Source organism: Mauremys reevesii, linkage group 3 (genome assembly GCF_016161935.1).
Source record: "Mauremys reevesii isolate NIE-2019 linkage group 3, ASM1616193v1, whole genome shotgun sequence".
NCBI classification, from domain to species: Eukaryota; Metazoa; Chordata; order Testudines; family Geoemydidae; genus Mauremys; species Mauremys reevesii.
The window spans coordinates 103,281,031-103,305,898 of NC_052625.1; the positions used below are offsets into that span (position 1 = coordinate 103,281,031).

The following is a 24,868-nucleotide window of genomic DNA, read 5'->3' on the forward strand; positions in this document are numbered from 1 at the left end:
TGGGTAAAAAAAAATATGTACCATTAGTATAATAAAAAGACACCTCAAGTATATTTTTGCCCATTTTCTGATTTCAGTTAAATTCAGAGAAACTCCTAACTTTATTACAGTTTACTTCAGTGCAAAGGAGATGAGAATAAGGTTGCTAAGCATACATTTCTCATATACATAATCAAGGAACAGCCTAAATGTTCTGAGACAAATCCATTAAGGAAATTGTTTTGCTAGGTAATTGTTTGCTAACTCTTCCAATAATACTAATGCTGTGCTCATAAGCATAGAGTTCTTTTTCTTGCAGTACTCTAATGAATGCTGCTGCTTGTGAAATGTCAAAAGAGTGGCAGGCATATGGTGGCCTTCTGTGCGCTCTTATGCAGTTCAGATAAACATTGTCAAGTTAAATACTTGGGGCTTGATTCTGCTCCAACAGATATAAATCAAAAGTTACTTTACTGAAGCCAGTGGAGGGAGTCAAATTGATATAAACTAGTGAAACTGAGAGTAGAATCATGCCCCCAATTCAGTTGAATATAACCATACTATTTAAATATTAACTCACCAGAGTGACTGAGCACAGCTCTTAATGGGTCGGACTATCTACAGAAGAGCTGTCAAATCAAAGATGTGCAAGAAGCTTCCAAAAATTAAAATGGAGACTAGAAAGCTAATTTTACTTAGTATGTGCGGGAAAATGAACCCCTTATCCGCAGTAGAGTCACTTTTAAGATAACCATCAGAGGTAAACTTCCTACAAAGTAAGGCCTGTCAGAAACCAGATTCATTACACTTGCATATGTACTTACTACAAATTCAAGAAGAAAATGTGTGTTTTCTGAACAGTTTTATTGAGGTAATTTTTTCATTTTATATATATATTTATATATATAATTAAGAGCTAAACAGTTTTCTAAGGCACTTGAAACTGTGCACAGGAAAGTATCCTACAACATTGTACAACTAGGCAGAACATATATTTGCTTGTTAAATAACAGCATAAACACAAAGGAAAGATGGGTACTTTATATAAAAAAGGTAATACATACTCTTTTCAGATGACAGTAGTGGAAAATATATACTGCAGAACAGATCAAGAACCAAGAAGAAACTGTGCTATTAATTGATGTGTAGTTCCAGTTATTTACATTCACAGATCTCAATACACCTGTGTAATATGGAGTATCAGATTAGTCACTGGAAATTATAAACTCATTCATTTGGTCTGATATTTTCATCCAAGTTGCCATAGTCAGTCCCTAACTAAAGCTGTTACGATACAAAGGGAGGCATACAGGTCTTGTCTTTACAATCATAATTATATAAAGCACACTGTGTAAGTTTAAGACTTGAATGTTTGATTCTCCATTGCTTTGCACTTTGTATGGTCTCTTATAGCTGTGCAAAATGAGCGTAAAATGCCACAGTTCTGAACTACTTGGCCTAGATACCAATGACTACACAACTGGCAAGGCAGCCGAAAATCAACCCTGGAATGTTTGCGTCTTTCTTTTGAGTTTTAAGTGTGGAACTTTGATGAAATTCAGGCAGGATACTCTGAGCACAACTGGGCATGTTTTGTTTGTGTTTTTAATCCAACTAATAATAACAAAGTGAAGTGTCAACACTGTTCTAGTGCCTGTTGATATATATAACAACCTTGATTATATTCTGCAAGTGAAATCCTGATCCCCATGAAATGAATCACAAAACCTTCAGTGGAGCCAAGATTTAACTCTGGGTACTATGGGCCCTAACCTGCTTATAGAGAAGCTTATGGCAAAACTCGCATTGACTTCAGTGAAAGCCCGATCAGCCCCTATAGGCACTCTATCACTAGCTCTAGTTGGATTTTGTACATAGTGGGTTTTATTCCTTTCTATTGTTTTAATGCTTGGCTAACCCGGCAAACCTCTTGCCAGGGAGGCATCCCTTTGAAGTGTCCCAGTGAACTTCAGTGGAAAGAGTCACATGAGCAAAGATTTGCGGTATCAAGCCCTAACTGTGGTGCACTTCAATTCTGCATCAGAGAATACTTTTTCTTGAAAGTCCAGTGTATTTCTAGGTCTGCAACACAATGACATATTGATATTGCCAGGCTATGCTAATAGCCAGAACAATTGGTCAGTAAAGAAAAAAACTGGCAAGTGGCACAAAGCTATTGGTTCTTCAATGTACAGCAATGTCCGTGCCGATCCATCTACTTGCCTAGATTTAACATTTTGCTGCAAATAGAATTCTTTTTCTCTTTAAGAAAAATAAAAATTCATAAGCTCTATTTTAATGGAGATATTAAATTAGCTTTTGCTATATCAAAATCCAAAAAAACCTGATACACCTAGCTGTCCATCAAAACTATGCATTTAAGTCACAGATGTTGTTGTTTGGCTCAAAATCATACCAATTAAAATAATTGTCCAAAACACAATGTTTCTTTAATTCCAAAATTTACACAAATTTACAAATCAAAATACCACCACACAGAATAGCAAAAAGAAGAGAAGATATGTTCAGCATCATTTTACTCTATTGTAACAATACTTAACCATGGTTACATTTGACATAGTATTGCGAGATGGTGAATCAAGAAATAATGATAAAGACAGGCATAGAATATCATTAATTCCTTTGTTCCTATCCAATACAGTATTTAGCTTCTAGATGGAAAAACAAAAAACAAACACACAAACAAACCTACTGGTATAAAAACAACTTTCTTGCCTTGCTACAGTAGCTCACGTGAGCTGTATTTTCATTAAAGTTCTGGAACAAGATATAGAGATTGACATAATAAAACATGACTTCATTCATTAAAATTAATAAATAGAAACCTGCCATAATATTATATTGAAATTTGTTTTTTTCTACTGCATCTCTCCCTCTTGATCTATATCTATACTTCCATAAGATTTGTCAGATGCCTATTTCTAAACATGATTTAAGCTATTCCACGGGGATTTATTTTCTTTTTATTTTATTCTCAAAATATTTCACTAGCAACCTAAAAACATCTTTCACAACTGATTTCCTAAATATTATTCTTGTCCTCCAAAAGCTAGTTTTTAAGTCCCAGCAGTGAGTATTGCACTGTGTTTTGTACAATAAAAATACCAATATCGACAGTAGAGCTAAATCTGGTGGCTCCTAAAGGCAGGAGGCAAATTTGTTTTTCACCCTGAGAACATCTTTTTTTTTGATTTACAGCAGCTTCACAGGTTTAACTCCTTGCGATACAAATAAAAAAGGTGTTAAAGTATTAAATGATGCACTGAGACATGCCAGGACAACCAGTGTGCTGATGGACATAGCATAAGCCTTTAACTCATGCTACCATCTGACAAAAGTACTAAAATGGAAATTAAGGACAAAGGGCCAGATTGTGATTTCTGTTTACAGCAGCATAAAGCTCTATATCTATACTACAAAGAGACAGTCATGTCAGGGCATGTGATTACAACTCATTTGGTCACTAACCTGATTACACACATTGGGCCTGATCCAATGCCTACCAAAGCGAAGGGAATTCTTTCCATTGATTTCAATGGATGCTGGATTGGGGCTATGGTTCCCCCATAGACTGTAATATAGACTTTGCTGTAAATACGTTTTTATTCATGCTAAATCCTTGATCCGACCAGGTTTGTAATTAGGTTGAGGGACAACCATGTTGTAAGCAGGTTCCTTAACAGGATGTAGCATAAATGTTGACAAGACTTGTATTTGAAGCAATTCCATTGAAGATGGACTACTGATGAAAGTGAGTTCAGAAAGGGCATCTACCTTTGAATGCTCAGGAATTTTTTTGTAAGTTTGGGTCACAGCTTTCATTTGATTTTAAAGAAAAACATTCTTTAGAGTTGATCTGAAAAGCTCTATACCTGCCAATGAGCAAGTTCAGTATTTCTTCTGTAATAATTGACGTAAGCTTCACTAAAGCAGGGCAGGGCGTGGCCTTAATTTTTTGTACTGCTTTAGGAGTTAGTAGTGTCAACTATAGGAGAGCACACATGGAACTTTGAACTTTGGTGTTTCTAGATAAGTGCCTGATCCTTCAAACACTTACAACCCTGTAAACCTTACGGCAAGTAAGCTCATTGACTTCAATTAGACTATTCATGGCAGTAATCTCTGTCGTTGGTAGTGCTGTAGGATCGGCCCTAACAGACTTAGGCCTGCAATCCCTGTCCAAAATGATTTTTAGCTACTGGTATCTTGTCTTAAAACAGGGTTAATTTTTGAGTCTACATGTATTTCCTATTAATTATTTAGGATTTTATACAATTTTTATAAGCTTCTCAGTTCACTCACAAGGAGATACAAATATCATCTAAGAGGCTGGAGTGACTCCTTCAGACATTTCAATCTGCTTTGTACATAAGAGTTTAGGATTTTTTAAAGGACCCAATCCTGTGTACCCTCAAGTACAATACAGTGGGATGTCTAGGTGCAAGACAAATGTAAGATTGAGACCTGAGTTGTTATATGTCCAATAATTTTGAAATGGTTACTCCAGTCTACTGAGTGTGTCTGTATATATATTTATGTCCACTTGGATTGCTGAACACAATACAGGTAACTAAGCCATGGTCAAGTATCCTAAAATAGAGTTGTATTAATTGTCTATCTGAACAGAAGTTCAAACTAACATTGATCACATCATCCATTTCAGCTAATTGGATTGTGTTTGGCACCATGGTGGGAACTTTTTCACCTCTTTTCCCTCTCATTTTCTGCCTTAGGGACTGCCATGTTGACCCTCTCCAACCAGCTTTTCCTTCTTTAGGCCTCATATTACAGTACTTGTGATTATTTCTTGCTGAGTTGCATGCTGCCAGCCCCTCTGGGGCTTAGATATGCATCATATTCCTTTCCACTACATCAATTTGAAAAAGATCTGAGGCAACCTGTACAAAGGACCAAGAGAGATATCTGAAAGCTGAAAGCTGTGCAGCTCAGCAAGAAAAAGCGAACTTGTCTCATCAAGCACTACAGTGTATCACAATCTCATTAACTTGTCTATCACTTGGTCAATACTTTACAACTTTTGTCCTCCAAACCTGTTGCTATTTACAATATATAAAATATATGTACAGGGTTAAACGTGTATGTATATTATATATAAACAATTTGTAAGTTCTAATTTAGCAAAGCACTTAAGTGTGTGCCTAAGCCCTACTGAGGTCAACAACTTCCTTTATCCCATTTTAAGCATGTGGATAAGTGTTTTGTTGAATTAGGGCCATAGTTTGTACCTTATTTTAACAATGGAGGCCACGGTAGCTTCTATTAGTTGTCAAATATATAAAATGGCATATGTTCTCAATGGCAAAGCCCACCATTGATTTCACTGGGAGTAGAAGGGGGCCCTAAATTCCCAGTCCTGCTGGCTTTAACTTACATGGGTAGTCATTACTCACACAGTGATATCAATGGGACTTCTATCCTGCATAGCATTTGCAGGGTCAAGCCATACATTTGTGAAAATTTGTACAGGGCATATGTCATAGCCACTTTTCTAATTTAATCCCTTGGTAATTTTTTTTTAAAACTATCAAAGTGATTAGGTCGTATTAAGGACCTGTCAGTTGTCCCATTTAATTTTTTTTAAACAAAAACTCAAATTATATGGGTCAGTGTGAAAAGAGTAAACTTCTACACTATTTTTCACTCCACACTTTCTTCTGAATTTGGCAACAAACAAACAAAAACAGTCTCTGGAGAAGAATTGTTTTGCCAAGCTTTAATCCAGGGTACACTTTTATGGCTGTGTTTTAAACCCTGAAAATAAGGGATTTTAATAGGAATTCTGTCAAAACTATAACTAATGGCTTGCACATATCTGTATGATTTAGTGTGGCATACATTTTCATTGCTTCCATGATGTAAAAATGCTGCTTCCATAGTTACAAAATGATGGCATTGCAGAAGCTAAATTGTTTCCTACTAATTCTATTTTTAATACACCTAATTGATTCCAGTAAGAGGCGGAAAAATGCTGATTATTTTTATTTGCTACAAGCTTGTAGTTGGCTGTTTTACTAGTTATTCATATTTTTGGGTTCATACCCTGCATTTTGTAGGATTTTTACCAAAATTAAAGTGTTCTTAGAGGTCCTATCAACCTATTTCCTTAAAATATTTAAATCAGTCTATTTAAAAATAAACAGAAAGCCAGCTCATGGAAAGAACCCTGCTATTACTTGAATGCCCTTTACAAAAATAATCCATCCCATTTACGCAACCCTGGTCTTGTTGTAAATATCAGTAAAGAGAGAGATCTAATTTTAGCCACTAAATTGCATTCCGCCTTTAGGCTGACATCTAAAATGACAATCTTCAATTTTATAAATTAAAAACACTCCACAAGAACCTACTGCAGAATCTGAGGTAAAAATCACTCTGCACAGACCTTTTATTGCCTGAAAAAATACCTAGCTTTCATAATTAAAAACTAAACAGGGCACATAAAAGACAAAAATAAATTGTAATTATGTACACATATAAAAAAGGATAAATAATATATATACTGTAATACTGCATTACATATATGTTTATGTGTACTCCAGGCCCAGAAAAGTCATTGTGTATATAAATCAAAGGATAAATAAGTGCCAATATAAGACAGAATTTTTTAGTGTAAACAGTGCCAAAGGCTTGTAATAGGCCTTAGGGCTGACATAACAAAAGCACATATTGCCTTTCACGCTCCATACCATACCATTTAATTTTAATAGTATTGTATTCACACATACAATTTCAGAAGTTGTGAGTTAATAAGCATTCTTTGCATACAACAAAAACAGGCTGTGGACACTAAGAATTTTCTGTAGCTTTTACAAGGCCCTTGATGAAGATGTACTGATCCACATATTAATTCTTTCTAGAAGCAATCCAAGGGATCCATCTAATGTTGCTCTTAAAGTCACATTGTTAACCACTTTTCAAACCTACTTATATGCAAATTCATGGCTGATTTCAGTTCTAATTCTGGATTCAAATTAGAATGTCATGATTGTCAATACTGTCTGCCATAGCTCACAGAGATATTGGTGCCACTACTTTGACAACAATGTGAGTGACAGACAAAAGAAGAGTGTTTCAAAACCTGAATCCTTTCATTGCACTCACAGTGTCCTGTTATTTGTCCTCTGAAACCTACTTGTGTAATTCTGATGCATCATCATAGAGAATCCAAGGTGTAATTGTATTAAAAAACCACCAACCATATTTAGCTGTGCTATACAAATACTCAATGTATTTTCTTTAAGCATGCTTTTCAGAATTTTAAAAAATACATCTGAATTATAACAAGAATATTTTCTGGCAAGTAGGTTCACTGGCACCACAAAAATTACTGTACTTCACTAAAGTACTGATGAAATGAAGACTTGGTGGCGTACTGTCTTGCTAGGACAGGCTGAGGTCTCTAGAAAACACACACACAGTTGCTCAAACTCCCAGATTTACAAATCTTTTCCTCCTGCCATCCAAATATATAATTAAACCAGTTTCATAAAGAATTTACTACCAGTTTGTTCTAACTTTTTTCTGTTAACTGACAGGCAAAGTCTCTTTCCGTGCCCGCCTCTCTCTGTGTTCCCACTGTACCCACAATTACCCTCAGTCACCATGATGTAAAGTCTGATGAGTTTGTGACCACAGGTTGTCAAACGATTGTCTTCAGCTCTTCCTGTCTGCTCAAGCTTTGATGAAAAAATATCAATGTATCTGTGTGAGCTAGCCACAGAATCACAATCTCTCTTACCATCAAGACATTGCTTAGTTAATATGGAATGCTACCCCCACTTTCCCTGGGTTCTGGTCCCAGTCAAATCTCTTGTTCTCTAGTAAAGATGAGGGCCACATTCTTCATTAACCTCAGGGTAAGCTGCAACACACACTCTCACTCGTTCAAGTTCCAGTGCAATCTCAGGTATTCATGATGCAATGATTTTCCCACAGGAAACTGGGGTGTGAAGTATGGGATACTGTCAAACAATTATGGACGATGAAACCTGAAATATTAAATCAAATAAAAGTTATGAGTGTTATTGTTTCATTGGATAATGGCATTGGGCCTGGTTTTGATTTCACACCTATTTATCTCCATTGACTTAACAGAGCTGTTCCTGATTTTCACTGATGCAAATGAGATCCAAACTAGATCAATTGTGTCTCATGTTTAAAACAACTGATTGGGAATCAGAAAAGCTTAGCATCTCTGAAAAACAGGTCATTACTTTTAAGTCTGCTTCATTATCTGTAAAATGGGGATAACAATACTTAAACATATTTGCATGTTGCTTTGAGGTCTTAGGATGAAAGATACTTTGCACTTGCACAATATTATCTTCTTATTAGCACAGTCAGTTATGCCAGATAAAGTATTAGAAGAGCACCAGGACTGGTAATATAACTTATCATCAAGGACATGAATTTCTGTTTAAACAGTTTCAAAATGTATATACACGCAGGGAAAATATAAAAATACTATATTGAGAATAATTCATTCAAAATTCTACCCAAAATTTGATATTTTGGGTAGATGCGATTATATATTTTCTTCTGATATAGAGGGATATTTCAAGCCAAGAGAAAACAAGCTACATGCTTCTGCAATATAATATAATATAATTCATAGTTATATATAGGGTCACTTTTTAAAGTATGGGTACAATGGGTTTATCGGCAAAACCCGATATTTGCATGTTAAGCAGGTGGATAGCTAGCTGAGGTTATATTAATTTGCAAAGTCAGATGTGTGATTTTAGTATTTGTATTAATTAGAATGGTGTCTAATGACTGCAGAGGTTGAATGATGAAACTCATGTGAGGGTGAGATGTTTTTAAAAATAACACAGCACTTTATAAATATGCACTATGTCGTCTTCCCAAATCTGAATGTTTACAAATTGGTAAATTATTCTTATTCTGTTAATAAAAGACTATATTTTTAGGAATTCATTTTCTTAGGTGTACATCTAAAATGACCCAGTTATTATAATTGTGTAATTACTCAAGGAATCGGGCTACATTATCAGGGCTAAAAGGAAGGCTTTGACCATTATATTTTGTAGACAAACAAGTGTCAATAACAAAATGTTTTTTAAGTACATCAGAAGCAGGAAGCCTGCTAAACAACCAGTGGGGCCCCTTGACGATGAAAATACAAAAGGAGCGCTTAAAGATGATAAAGTCATTGCGGAGAAACTAAATGGATTCTTTGCTTCAGTCTTCACGGCTGAGGATGTTAGGGAGATTCCCAAACCTGAGCTGGCTTTTGTAGGTGACAAATCTGAGGAACTGTCACAGATTGAAGTGTCACTAGAGGAAGTTTTGGAATTAATTGATAAACTCAACATTAACAAGTCACCGGGACCAGATGGCATTCACCCAAGAGTTCTGAAAGAACTCAAATGTGAAGTTGCGGAACTATTAACTAAGGTCTGTAACCTGTCCTTTAAATCGGCCTCGGTACCCAATGACTGGAAGTTAGCTAATGTAACGCCAATATTTAAAAAGGGCTCTAGGGGTGATCCCGGCAATTACAGACCGGTAAGTCTAACGTCGGTACCGGGCAAATTAGTTGAAACAACAGTAAAGAATAAAATTGTCAGACACATAGAAAAACATAAACTCTTGAGCAATAGTCAACATGGTTTCTGTAAAGGGAAATCGTGTCTTACTAATCTATTAGAGTTCTTTGAAGGGGTCAACAAACGTGGAAAAGGGGGATCTGGTGGACATAGTGTACTTAGATTTACAGAAAGCCTTTGACAAGGTCCCTCACCAAAGGCTCTTACGTAAATTAAGCTGTCATGGGATAAAAGGAAAGGTCCTTTCATGGATTGAGAACTGGTTAAAGGACAGGGAGCAAAGGGTAGGAATTAATGGTAAATTCTCAGAATGGAGAGGGGTAACTAGTGGTGTTCCCCAAGGGTCAGTCCTAGGACCAATCCTATTCAATTTATTCATAAATGACCTGGAGAAAGGGGTAAACAGTGAGGTGGCAAAGTTTGCAGATGATACTAAACTACTCAAGATAGTTAAGACCAAAGCAGATTGTGAAGAACTTCAAAAAGATCTCACAAAACTAAGTGATTGGGCAACAAAATGGCAAATGAAATTTAATGTGGATAAATGTAAAGTAATGCACATTGGAAAAAATAACCCCAACTATACATACAAGATGATGGGGGCTAATTTAGCTACAACGAGTCAGGAAAAGATCTTGGAGTTATCGTGGATAGTTCTCTGAAGATGTCACGCAGTGTGCAGAGGCGGTCAAAAAGCAAACAGGATGTTAGGAATCATTAAAAGGGGATAGAGAATAAGACTGAGAATATATTATTGCCCTTATATAAATCCATGGTACGCCCACATCTCGAATACTGTGTACAGATGTGGTCTCCTCACCTCAAAAAAGATATTCTAGCACTAGAAAAGGTTCAGAAAGAGCAACTACAATGATTAGGGGTTTAGAGAGGGTCCCATATGAGGAAAGATTAAAGAGGCTAGGACTCTTCAGTTTGGAAAAGAGAAGACTAAGGGGGGACATGATAGAGGTATATAAAATCATGAGTGATGTTGAGAAAGTGGATAAGGAAAAGTTATTTACTTATTCCCATAATACAAGAACTAGAGGTCACCAAATGAAATTAATAGGCAGCAGGTTTAAAACAAATAAAAGGAAGTTCTTCTTCACGCAGCGCACAGTCAACGTGTGGAACTCCTTACCTGAGGAGGTTGTGAAGGCTAGGACTATAACAATGTTTAAAAGGGGACTGGATAAATTCATGGTGGCTAAGTCCATAAATGGCTATTAGCCAGGATGGGTAAGAATGGTGTCCCTAGCCTCTGTTCGTCAGAGGATGGAGATGGATGGCAGGAGAGAGATCACTTGATCATTGCCTGTTAGGTTCACTCCCTCAGGGGCACCTGGCATTGGCCACTGTCGGTAGACAGATACTGGGCTAGATGGACCTTTGGTCTGACCCGGTACGGCCTTTCTTATGTTCTTATGTCAAAACTTTTATCTTTATTGTGTATCGAAAGCTCAGTATCAAATTTGGGTAAGGCAAGAGAACTGTGAAAACAGATTAATAATAACCTATAAGTAGCTCCTTTATCTTCTCATCCTACCACTGAATTTTATGAGCAAATCTGTTCTGACCAGCTGCAGACTGCAACTCACTTTTAATTTGTATTTCCTAAATAGTTCTTTTTTCTTTTAAATGAATAATTCATTCTCTGCCCCAAAGTTACTTGCCCACGATACTATTAGACCTAACCCAACTTTTGCTTTTTCAGTCCAATGTTATTAGTGAACTACATGAGTTATATTCCTTTTAACAACAGGGCCTTAAGGAGACTGAAGCGCTTTCCTTTCTCCCAGAATTGCAATCCTACAACATCTGTGCCTAATTCTGCTCTGAACAGCAATGTTTTTTCTCTAGTGTTACTCCACTGACTTCAGTGTAATTACTCCTTCGTGCCACAGGCCAATCAGAGGGAACTGATGGGCAGGATCCCCTGGGAAGCTAATATGAGAGGGAAAGGAGTCCAGGAGAGCTTGCTGTATTTCAAAGAAGCCTTATTGCGGGGTGCAGGGACAAACCATCCTGATGTGCAGAAAGAATAGCAAATATGGCAGGCAACCAGCTTGGCTTAACAATGAAATCTTCAGTGAGCTTAAACACAAAAAGGAAGCTTACAAGAAGTGGAAACTTGGACAGATGACTAGGGAGGAGTATACAGCGATGTAATCAGGAAGGCCAAAGCAAAATTGGGAGTTGCAGCTAGCAAGGGATGTGAAGGGTAACAAGAAGGATTTCTATAGGTATGTTAGCAACAAGCAGTGGTCAGGGAAAGTGTGGGACCCTTACTGAATGGGGGAGGCAACCTAGTGACAGATTATGTGGAAAAAGCTGAAGTACTCAATGCTTTTTTTGCCTTGGTCTTCACAGACAAGGTCAGTTCCCAGACTGCTGCACTGGGCAGCACAGTATGGGGAGGTGAACTGCCCTCAGTGGTGAAAGGACAGGTTAAGGACTATTTAGAAAAGCTGAACATGTACAAATCCATAGGGCCAGATGCAATGCATCCGAGGGTGCTGAGGGAGTTGCTGATGTGGTTGCAGAACCATTGGCCATTATCGTGGCGATGAGGGGAGGGCCCGGACGATTGGAAAAAGGCAAATATAGTGCCTATCTTTAAAAAAGGGAAGGAGGAGAATTCGGGGAACTACAGACTGGTCAGCCTCACCTCAGTCCCTGGAAAAATCATGAAGCAGGTCCTCCAGGAATCCGTTTTGAAGCACTTGGGGGAGAGGAAGGTGATCAGGAACAATCAGCATGGATTCACCAAGGGCAAGTCATGCCTGACCAACCTGATTGCCTTATATGATGAGATAACTGGTTCTGTGGATATGGGGAAATTGGTGTACGTGATATACCTTGACTTTAGCAAAGCTTTTGATATGGTCTCCCAAAGTCTTCTTGCCAGCAAGTTAAAGAGGTATGGATTGGATGAATGGACTATAAGGTGGATAGAAAGCTGGCTAGATTGTCGGGCTCAATGGGTAATGATCAATGGCTTGATGTCTAGTTGGTAGCCGGTATCAAGCGGAGTGCCCCAGGGGTTGGTCCTGGGGCTGGTTTTGTTCAACATCTTAATTAATGATCTGGACGATGGGATAGTTTGCACCCTCAGCAAGTTCATGGATGACACTAAACTCGGGGGAGAGGTAGATATGCTGGAGGGTAGGGATAGGGTCCAGAGTGACCTAGACAAATTGGAGGATTGGGCCCAAAGAAATCTGATGAGGATCAACAAGGACAAGTGCAGAATCCTGCACTTAGGATGGAAGAATCCCATGCACCGCTACAGGCTGGGGACCAACAGGTTAAGCGGCAGTTCTGCAGAAAAGGATCTGGAAATTACAGTGGATGAGAAGCTGGATATGAGTCAATAGTATGCCCTTGTTGTCAAGAAGGCCAATGGCATATTGGGCTGCATTAGTAGGAGCTTTGCCAGCAGATCGAGGGAAGTGTTTATTCCCCTCTATTCGGCATTGGTGAGGCCACATCTGGAGTATTGTGTCCAGTTTTGGGCCTCCCACTACAGAAAGTATGTGGACAAATTGGAAAGAGTCCAGCGGAGAGCAATGAAAATGATTAGGGGACTGGGGCACACGACTTATTCAGAGAGGCTGAGGGAACTGGGCTTATTTAGTCTGCAGAAGAGAAGAGTGAGGGGGGATTAGCCTTCAACTACCTGAAGAGAGGTTCCAAAGAAGATGGAGCTTGGCTGTTCTCAGTGGTGGCAGATGACAGAACAAGGAGCAATGGTCTAAAGTTGCAGTAGGGGAGGTTTAGGTTGGATATTAGGAAAAACTATTTCACTACGAGGGTGGTGAAGTACTGGAATGGGTTACCTAGGGAGGTGGTGGAATCTCCATTCGTAGAGGTTTTTAAGGCCTGGCTTGACAAAGTCCTGGTTGGGATGATTTAGTTGGGGTTGGTCCTGCTTTGAGCAGGGGGTTGGACTAGATGACCTCCTGAGGTCTCTTCCAACCCTAATCTTTTATGATTTTAACAGGGAGGGGACACTTTGGGGCCGAGTCTTCCTCAGGCAGTAGCTCCTTGAGGACCACCTGGACTCATTGGTTACATGTACCATGGATAGGATTGGCATCCTTGTTTCAAGCCCCTCCCCTAAATAGCTTTCTCACTGAGTTGCTGCAGTATTGGATCGCCTCAGACCTCTGGGCCTAGCTTCTGAGAATCCTACTGCAATCTGTGTCCATCAACTGCTGTTTTCAGTGTTGGTGAGAAACACTTCCAAGTTCCTCTTTGGTGTCTCTTGTACAAATATGTGCTAATTTTGCCATATAATTCGTAATGATGTAATCAAGGAGTTACATTCCAGTTGTATGAGTTCATAGCACAGAATATTCTCTCTTGCAATTTACTTTATATTGCACTTTTCTAAACCTGTATTTTTAGATATCCTAAAGACTAAATGAAGTACAAGGAATACAAGACACAGGGAGCCAAATGGAGATACACTAGTTATGCACTTGGCCTAGTGATCTGCATCCATATTCGTGAGGGGCATTTTCTAAGTCTAAGCAAAACGCTGGGTTCTAATCCCTACCTGTATGTATAGGTATAATCCTTGGCTCAGTTTTCCCGTTTGTAAAAATGACAACGTTTCCTTACCTGCTTCGTGAAGTGTTATGAGAATCAATTAGTTCATGTTTATAAACTGCACTGAAGTGCTAGGTATTATTATAATTATATTAAAAACCTTATGTTAAAAGAGTTGTAAAGTCAAGCACTCAAAAATTAGGAAATGCCAGAATTAAAGTTGATCATCTAGCCCAATTCTGTCTCCCTGCGAGTATGCATTCTGATACAGTCTAACTAAAGGATCACACACAATCATGGAGTGGTGGCAGCAATAGCAGTGGGAGGAAGGGACCCAGATCAATTTTTGTGTGTGTCTTATCTGAAGGTTCAGTTTTTATAGAATCATAGAAATATATGGCTGGAAGGGACCTCAAGAGGCCATTTAGTCCAGAACCTCCCTTGATAACCTATTCCAATACTTAGCTATCCTTATAGTAAGAACGTTTCCCTAATATCTAACCAAAATCTCCCTTGCAGCAGATTAGGGGAGCATGGTGTATGCAATGGTGAATGCAGTGCTTAATTTGTGCTAGGGCTTGCCAGGGCTGAGCCCCAGCACCTCTAGGCATGGCAGTTTATCGCCCTAGCACTTCTAGCCTTGCTGCATCAGTTATGAATAAAAAAAATTGCTTGAGCCCTGCCATCTTTTTCATTACAAATCAAGCACTGGTTGAATGATTTTAGCAGCAAGCTCTACTGGGCATAATGCAGACTGCTAAATGCAATCTTCAGCAGCTTAGAATTTGGATAAATCAGAACAGGTTTTCATGGGGACAACAAAAAGCACACACCTGACCTCAAAATCCTGCTGCAAATCATAGAGACATTAGAGCTCTTCAAAAAACTGTCAGAAAAAATAATTATAATGGGAATTGTTAGGTAACCTAAATATAGGCTACCACTTTCCCTATAATGTCTATTTGATAATTATATAATGGTTTTAAAAATATCAGGGCCTTGTTTATTATTAATACAATAACAATATATTGAGTAATCCTTATGGAGTTGCAGTAGCTTGAGTGGAAAATTGATTTCCACTATTAGTACCTTCTGATTCCTAATTTAAAATCCACACAAACTCCTATTAGCTTCACATTTGTTTTGTTTGATCTGTAGCCAGCAAACTATTTTTAGACCAAATTTAAGGTTAGTTGGACATGCCCTTTTAAAGATATGGGATTTAAGAAAGACAGGTATTAATCATAGTTTGAAAATTCTTTTAGTTCTTTTTTGCCACATCCTAGCTGCAAGATAACTTATCCTGAATACTTCAAAGGAGGCTTATTTGAAATATCTTGGTGAGATCTATGGCACAGGTCCAAACAGAGATGCATATTATAATGTTATTTGTGTCAAATCAGGGATGTTAGAATGGAATGTCTGAATCTGGCAAATTTCCGAAAGATTCTTAGGAGCTCTGGCAATTGTTAGGAAGTTCTCCAGAATGGGGATGGACTTTGTGGAGTTTGCTAGACTGCTAGCTTGATTCCAGTGCCCCAAAGCACCCACTAACACATACTTTCATATAGTTTTCAGTGATTCTGTGGAAGCAGGGCTATCCTCCCATATGTGCAGACTGTTAATTTCATCTGGGACATGCTGAATCCAATAAAATGTATGAAAGGATTATTTCTCAGGATTTCATAAGCAATCTTTTCCATTTAAAATCTATTCCATTCTGGTTATCCTCATTGCCATATCAATTATGTGGTTTCAGTGATCACATCAGCAACACTGGGAAATCCCACCAGCTAAGGGTCAAGGAATTAATTACAGTACAACTCTAGAGGACTTGGAAAAGGCAGAGACTAATATGATACATTCACCTCTCAGTGGCTTTACGCCAAAAGGTACTTTTACTCACCTTGTAAACTGTCGACTTTCCTCATGTACTTCCATTTCTGTGCTTTTAAATTCATTCAGTTCTTTCCGTATTGCTGCCTAATTAAAAACATGCACAAACATCAGAAAGGTGAACATCCAGTAAAAATACATTAACAGAACAAGGGCCCACTCCTGTGAGGTGCAAAATACCCTCATCTCTATTGTTTTCCATTTACTTTTCACTTAAATCCTTTCATTTAATCCATCATTCTTGCACACTTCTGATCCCAAGAACATAATGGCTCTTTCAATTATGGTTATTTGAAGCAGTAAAATTATTTTTAGGAAAGCCATAAGAAAATATCTGGGGCCAGAAAATCCCTCCCCCAAAACATGGCATTTGCTACAAAAGAAGCAGGGAAAGGGAATTTGTTACTCCCGACAGCCACCTGTTTAGTATGCATCTGCAAAGAGATTATCACAGCATACAGCCCTGGAGGGGAGGATGAGTCATACATGCATAGCATACATGCATAGCAATTGCATAAACTGCAAGATTCCTATAGCTCCCAACTGGAGATAAGATTTTAGGAATGTGAGATGAATGCCACTTTTCAAATGGAAATTAGTCACTCGGTTTGATCAATTTTATGTAACATTCCATGAGGTGTTTGGACATTCCAGGGCCATGTTTTCAGCTGGTAGATACTAAAGAACAGCAGAAATTCAGCATACTTTAAAATGACAGTCCTTAATGCCTATGTAAAAAGAATGATAATTCATTTACTTCACTATATAATTCATATAATTTCTTAAATGGCCAGCACTCTACACACACAGGTATTGCTATAAATGCTTTTGGTTCAAATCTATAAACATTTTAAACCACTGCTTTCAGACCCTGCTGTTCAGTGTAAGGTTTATTCTCTCTCTTTCTCCTTTCCGTGTTTCTAATACAAGTAATGCCATCTGAGTAATCCTTTAAAAAAGCAGCTTATTAAAGAGCAATGTCTTTCAAAGCAGGACAGAATTCCAGTGTGATAAGTTGACGCTGTGTCATCAGAATGCCATCTCCTAAATGATAAATCTCACATTCCAGCAGGGGACTGTCCTGCTTAACCACAATGATACTATTGCAGCAGCCTTGTGCTAGTGTAAGGAAAGACACACAGCTCAGATATTGCAAACCCCCGCCCCCTTGTTTTTAAGCAAATGCCATATTGATAGGCAAGATACCAGAGTCCTGCATCCACAGAACTGGTATAGCGCCGACTTCATAGAATCATAGAAGATTAGGGTTGGAAGAGACCTCAGAAGACGTCTTTTCCACTGATGTGCTTCAACTGGACCTAGAGGGACTACTTCTAGAGAAAAGAGGTAATGGAATCTCCACTCACTGGACCCTTTGCCTCTCTGCTAAGACTGAAAACATGGGGACCAATTTGTGCCAACTGTGCTGTGTCATTACAAAATGTATTGAGCCTAAAAATGTATTTCAGGTGGGTAATAATGTATGCAGTGTTGTTGTAGCATATCAGAGAGACAAGGTGGAGGAGGTAATATCTTTTATTGGTCCTTGTCTCTCAGGTGGTGATAATGACTTTCAGCCATTATTAGCCAGACCTGAGCAGGTGACCTATAAGTGAAAAAGTTCCACTGCTATCATGAACAATCAAGCCTTTCTTGTATCATTTCTAAACGTGGCACTCTGATCTTCTGTGACTTGAGGCCTCATCTACACTGATCTGACCTATCAGCGCTAGCTACCAGTATAGTTTGCTTGGTGCAACTCCCAGTGCAGATCAATAATGTCGCTATTTGCATCAGGACTGCTCACCTCAGTTTCCTGCAAGGTGCTGAGTGCACTCAGCTCCTGAAGACTTCATGGGGAATAGAGAATGTTCAGCACCTGAAGCCCAGGGCCCTGAGTCTCACCACCCGGGGATGAAGCCTGAGCAATGCAGCTTTGCATGGGCCCCTGTGGTATGGGGCCTCAGGCAATTGCCCTGCTTGCTACCCACTAACGTGGGCGCTGGATTTTATATGCAGAAAACCAGCTGCTGTGGCACAGGTGGGCTGTAGAGTTTTTATAGCATGTTGGGGGGAGCTCAGAAAGAAAAAGGTTGAGAACCTCTGCCTTACTTGGTATTGCAGGATCTTGAATTTTCTATACAATTTGGTCCAGAAACCACCCATTTCTAGCACAGAAATCCTGCAGGTATCTTTGTGGGAGGTGGGCGAGGGGGGGGGGGCAAAGAGGGGAATGGGACAGCTGGATAGATTTTTCTGAAATGCCCTACTGATTTGTCTTAAAAAAAGAAAAGTAATTCTCTCCAGAAAGACAGAGGAACAAGCAGCTTAACAGAATTGCACCCAAACAGTGTGCTGTACTGTGTAAGGTACAAACCTCCCGAAGAAAACAGTGCTCTTCACAGTATGATCAATAGTAACAGAAATGACCAGCTCTTTCCTCGTGGGCTAATGTCATAACTGGATCCTGCAGTTTACGGCCATTTCACAACAAAAAAATCTGAGGATTCATGCCAGCTTCTCTTGCCTCTCTTCACACCCCTACATTCACCTCTCTCAACTTGTCTGCTTCTTTTGTGCGCGTTAGAGATATCCAATAATGTGAAGCACCCGGGATTCCTTCAGACCTGAGCATGGCATGGAAACACCATGGCTGAGGATCTCCTCAGGAGACTTAAGGCCAAATGTCTTGATCTTTCAGAGGCCTTTAAGACAGTTGATTATGAGGCAGTGGTTCTCAAACTTTTGTACTGGTGACCCCTTTCACATAGCAAGCCTCTGAGTGCGACCTCCCTTATAAATTAAAAACACTTTAAAATATATTTAATACCATTATAAATGCTGGAGGCAAAGTGGGGTTGGAGTGGAGGCTGACAGCTCGTGACCCCCTGAGGGTCCCAACCCCCAGTTTGAGAACCCCTGTTATGAGGGGCTGCTGAAGTAACTGCAGGCCGGCAAGAGTAGATGGGATCACGTGATAATTCATCCACTCATTCTTTTCAGAGGAATAGTGACAGGATGGTGTTGGGTGACTGGTCCTCTCTTTCAGGGCTTTCAACTGTCAGGTCTTGCAGGGCTCAGATCTGACAGCCCTATTGTTCAACCATTATAAAACCACGAGGGGAGATCATGAGGAAATATGGGCTACAGTGAGTTCAATGGACTGGTGACTTTCTGCTTTAGGGCCCCTTTCCATCAGACTCAGATGTACCAGTCTGCATGCTCTCCCAATATCTGGCATAGATCGGGCCTGAACAAAAGCCAGTTGACCTAAACTCAATTCTGAAAAAAGTGGTAATGCTGGTTGAAAGTATTGTGAGTCTCTGGCAAGGTATATAACTGCTTCCTCGTTTGAGGGTGTCCCTCGGCCTGTTGTGAAAGCAGAAAGTAATGTCAGGATTTAATTAGTGACAGCATTGCACACAGATGCTCAGACAGTATCAGTGGGCACAGTCATCTTTTTTTCCCCACTTATGACTGGCATGGACAGCCCTTTCCTCTCTGATGCAGATGCTGCTACAGCATCTCAGGTCTTTGTTCCCTCTAGGCTAGAACAGTGTAACTCACTGTACTTGGAGCAAACTGCTAAAGTCACTTGGTAGCTGAGACTAGTAGCTACCACTGCCTTCTGAGTGGGAGCTGGTTCCTTATGCTCGGCCCTCTCAAGTTATCTGCAGCCACAAAGAATGAAAACACTCTGTTCTCAGACATGAATCCATTTTTAGTAAAGTAAGCCTGAAATATTTTATGACTTTTCACCCCAAAAAAATGACCTTTCTTCTGAATTATTTTACCTAATTTTTAAAACTCTACTTATATAAGTAAATAAGAAAAGCTGCTAGCTTTTCCCACTGTTTAAAGTTCTCTCTACTACCTAGTTAATATCACTACTCTGTTAAATTGCAGGGTAAAGATGCAGGATTTTGATGTTGAAGGCTGAGTTTATTTCCAATGGTGTATGCATGCAGTTGGTCACCTGACAACTGTAGTGATGGTGTATTCATGTGGCCAAGCATTTTTACAGTAATGGGAGAGCCTGTTATTCACTGTAATTAGTTTTAAAAGCAGCACTTAAGGGCCAGCATGTAGACCTCTGACTGCAGAATCTTTGGTTGAATTCCAAGGACTTCAACTAAAAGCTGATAGCAGTGATGTAACTGGCCTAGGAGGGATTTAAAAAATGTGAGAGATTCATCTCTGAATTGCCACAACTGAGCTGGTAAGTACAATTTTAATAGGCACCTGAGCGGGTTCTGCTATGTGTGGGCAACACATGGTACCATGACAATGTCACTGCCTCAAGAAGAGGTCATTAATGATACTGGTGTGGAGGGACTGCAAATAAGACCGGAGAAATATTTTTAAAGTTATAGAATTCAATCTCTATTTGTCCCTTGCCTTGTCTGCAGGAGTTAACCTTGCCCAAGGCTTGTCTGCTCGGCGATCATAATCCGGGGAATCTGTTACCTCCACATATTCATTGAAACGTAGGATTCTTCTTGCCTGCAGTTCAGCCACTGTAGGTCTCAGACTGAGCTGTGAACAGGAGGTGGAAAAGAGTAAATCGAATAAGCCAAAATAAAACCTAGGGTATGATGTAACCTCAAGAGAACATTAAAGGTATTTCTAATCAGGGTCACTTTCAGGTGTCTAAAAAAAGGCACCATCTTGGGAACATCAAACAGGAACTGGAAAGCAGTGCAACCTAGTTTCTTAGAGTATAAAATTAATCTTTGTCAGACAGGCCACAAAGAATCTTGACAGATCATCTCCAGAACACTAGTTTTTACTTTGCTATACTGGTGCTATTTACCCTCTTAGACAATGCTAGTATTTACATTAATACCTACAATCATCTGTTTTTCAGTACCAAAAAAAAGGAACAGGTTTTTGATGGGTTTCTCTAACTAAAAGGAATTTGTGAATCAGAGAGTCTATATTATGATATTGAACCAAATGATCTGAGTCACCCCAATCAAACTACAAATTAATAATTGTCACAGTAAACAAAATTATCCTATTGAACATATATTTTTGAAAGTGTATGAAAATTGTATGTCATATTATGAGGCTTCCTCATCTCAAAAAGGATATTGCAGAACTGGAAAGGGTACAGAGAAGAACAATGAGAATGATCAAGGGTCTTGAAAAAATTCTCATATGGAGAGAGATCATAAAAGCTAGGACTGTTTACCTTAGAAAAGAGACCCATAAGAGGGGACATGATAAAAAATAACAAATGGAATAGAGGAGGTAAATTGGGAACTTCTGTTCTCCCTGTCTCGTAACCCAAGCGCACAGGGATATTCCATGAAATTAAAAGGTCACAAATTCAAAACCAATAAAAGGAAATACTTTCACACAAAATGTTTGATTAAACTGTGGAACTCATTGCCACGGGAAGTTACTGAGGCCAAAAACTAAACAAGATTTGAAAAGGGATTGGATAGTTGTATGGATAGCAAGAATATCCAACATTATTGCAATTAATAACACAATTCTGGAAGGGATATTAAACCTTGTGCTTCAGGGTTTAATCTGTAACTATTAGGGACCAGGATGAGCTCGGGGTAGGGGGCAGATAATCCCACATCTGTCTACTATGGGATTCTTACACCTTCCTCTGAAGCATCTGGTGCTGTCCACTGTCAGAGACAGGATATGAAACTAAATGGACCTTGGATCTGATCTAGTATGACAATTCCTGTATTCCCAAAATCCATCTGAAATCATTGGGTTTGCATTGATTTAATGGAGAGCAGAATATAGCCCTAATCTGCATAATATGCACATGTGTACAAGCAATTTAGACAGAATTAGAAAAATTGTAATTTTTTATGTGCTTGTTGCTTCAGGATCACATATATGTATATATAATTAATAATATATTGTGACAAAGTTCCTCCTCTACCTCGGTGGGTCCTGCGCTTATTGGCAGATTTGCTCACCTCAGTGATCTTCCCCTCTGGTGGAACCCACAGTCTGGGTTAACTCCTCCTGTGTCTGATCAGGAGTTAGGAGGTTTGGGGGGAACCTGGGCCCGCCCCCTACTCCAGGTTCCAGCCCAGGACCCTGTGGATCACAGCTGTCTATAGTGCCTCCTGTAACAGCTGCATGACAGCTACAACTCCCTGGGCTACTTCCCCATGGCCTCCTCCAAACACCTTCTTTATCCTTACCACAGGACCTTCCTCCTGGTGTCTGATAACGCTTGTATTCCTCAGTCCTCCAGCAGTGTGTGTGTACACACGTGTACGTGTACACACCCAAATCTCACTGACTAACTGGGAGGCTTTTAACTAGTTCCAGTCAGCCCTTGATTGGCTTCAGGTGGCCCAATCAATGTAGCTATCTCCACTGCCTTCTAGAAAGATCTTAATTGGCTCCAGGTGTCTTGATTAACCTGGAGCAACTGCCATTTGGTTACCATGGTACTAGGGATTTGGTTAGCCTGGGGCTAACATGCCTGTTCCTTACTACTTTACTGTAGCCATCTGGCCTTGCCCCATCCATAATATGTGCACACACATATATAGAATGTGTGCATTATATATATATGTAAAATTATTTTTAAGGTTTTAAACTTCTCATTATTCAGAAAAAAGAGACATCCATGAGATTAACAGGAAGATCACAATCCAAAAAGTAACACAATTTAATAATTGACTTGGGCACGATGATAAATATTTTGTATACTGTGGTTCTCTCTTGTATTGACTAGACTAGGAAAGACAAGCAAAAAGTTATACATTACCTGTTGGGAGAGTCTTGCATTGCAATGTTTTACTACTTTTGTCTTGATAATCAATTTTAGTGATTTAGATACACTTGATGGATCAGGACTGTACTGTTATCCCACTAAGAGCTCTGAGAGACACACTGTGCATCACTGAGGCACTGTGGGTGGGATTTTCAAAAACCCTCAGTAGTGTTCTGCCTTGTAAAAATGCTAGGGAAAATTGGACAGGCTGGATTTATACCAAGGATGACCTTGGCCCATTCTGTCTTTGAAACAGGGTTTACCTTTTGGGGAAATGGAGATGGGAGAGGGAATTTTGTCAGTATGTCTGAATATACTTTAGAATAATATAAAGAAAAATTCTCATCCTTTATTATACACACAAGTATATTACACATAAAACATTTTATCACCTTTCTGCTGAGACTGCGTTTTAATTCCCTCCTGGCTTCCTGTTCTTCTTCTTCATTCTTCTCTGTTTTTGGAAGAGAGAAATAAAGGAGATGACTAGGGGACTATAACTGTATATGGTATATTTCTCTTGGCCTTAGAATATTGGCTCACGCATACTCATATTTCTGAGCTATCCTATTTTTGTGTGTGTGTTCTCATTGCCTTTCTCTGTCCTCTCCGATTCCCAACTCTGCAGCCTTCTGTAGTTCTCACCCTGTGCCTGGAATATAGCAGAGAGCCTACAGTCATTTCCACTCTGTGAAATAAAAAACAAGGAATTGCACAGCTGCTTCACCTACCTGTCAAGAGACTAAGATCATCATTGCCTTTATTCCCAAGGTTCCCTTTACCTTACTCTAGAATTAGAGTTTAATTGTGAGAAGAAAATTGCAGAGAAAATAATTGGCAGTGAATAACCTATCTGATGAACCTAACCTCTATTTTTTGCTCCCAGAATATCCATGAGCAGAGAGCAAATTCCTCAAATTTGTTTGTTACTGGAAATTAGTGAATTGTTTTGTTGTTGATTTTTGTTAGATTCCATGGATTGATCATTAATAGTTCTCAGGGCAGCATTAGCAGCGCTGCTGGGCAGGATGTGCAGCCAGCAGCTATCAGGCTTCAACGTGCTTTGTGCTTGCAGGGGGGAGAGGGTGGAGGGATCTAGTGGGGGAGGAGAGGGGGGAGAGGAGAGGATTTTTGAGCCAACACTGTGTGTGTTTAGCCCTGACTTGAAAAATCAGAACATGTTTGTCCAACTTAGTCTAAACTCTTAATTGCAACACCTGCAGCAGCCAACCTCTCACTTTGTTTCATTCCCCCCTCCTGCCTGCAATCTCATTTGATTGTTTACAGCCAACACAGATGATCAACAGCAAACTTTGTTTTTTTTTTTTTTTTAATAAGCGTAACCGTAAACGGCAACGAGCTCCACACGGAGCCTGCTCACAACAAAACAAAGAGAGGCTGCATAACAAAACAGAGAGAGTAATTTATAAAAAGCATTCTGGGATACACCTTAATACCCTGGAGGCCAATGGTGTGTGTGGTGCCACTTGGACTGATGCTGCAGCACCAGCGCCAGCCTATGGAATCCCATGCCCCCATGCTGAGTGTGGTAGCGCCAGCGCCAGCAGTTGCAGCAGCGCTGGAAGTGCCCTGCAGGTGTGGCCACTTACTAATTGCAGCGCTGGTGGAGGCTTTCCAGCGCTGCAAATCGCCAGTGTAGCCATACCCTCAGTGAGTATGGGTATGTCTACACTACCCACCGCATCGGCGGGTAGCAATCGATCTATCGGGGATCGATTTATCGTGTGTAGTGTAGACATGATAAATCGATCCCCGATCGCTCTCCTGTCGACTGCTGAACACCAGCTCGGCGAGAGGCAGAAGCAAAGGCGACGGGGGAGCGGCGGCCGTCGATCCTGCACCGCGAGGACGTGAAGTAAGTGATTCTAAATCAATCTAAGATATGTTGACTTCAGCTACGCTATTCTTGTAGCTGAAGTTGCGTATCTTAGATCGATCCCCCCCAGTGTAGACCAGGCCTATATGATTTTCATTATTTGAGCTGACTTGGTTAACTGTGTGATTAGTCAGACCGATCACAATTTATGATTTCTGTTCCTTCGTCAGA

At 39.6% G+C, this 24,868-nt stretch overlaps 1 protein-coding gene across 7 annotated transcripts in view; it reads right to left on the bottom strand.

The window, feature by feature from the left end:
* Positions 1-7,221: 7,221 nt before the first annotated feature.
* The window catches only part of PHACTR2 (phosphatase and actin regulator 2), a 154,134-nt gene continuing 136,487 nt past the window's right edge, over positions 7,222-24,868 (bottom strand). For 4 of the 7 annotated variants that reach the window (XM_039529990.1, XM_039529991.1, XM_039529988.1 and 1 more), the window contains 4 exons: positions 23,193-23,254; positions 20,439-20,576; positions 16,051-16,127; positions 7,222-8,009 (listed from right to left, as the gene is read on the bottom strand). In XM_039529990.1, coding sequence (XP_039385924.1) covers positions 7,994-8,009; positions 16,051-16,127; positions 20,439-20,576; positions 23,193-23,254 — 293 coding nt within the window. In that variant the 3' untranslated portion in view covers positions 7,222-7,993. Of the gene's footprint in view, positions 8,010-16,050; positions 16,128-18,905; positions 19,410-20,438; positions 20,577-23,192; positions 23,255-23,349; positions 23,489-24,868 lie in introns of those variants that run through there. The other 3 variants (XM_039529989.1, XR_005596107.1, XR_005596108.1) reach the window with 3 other exon arrangements.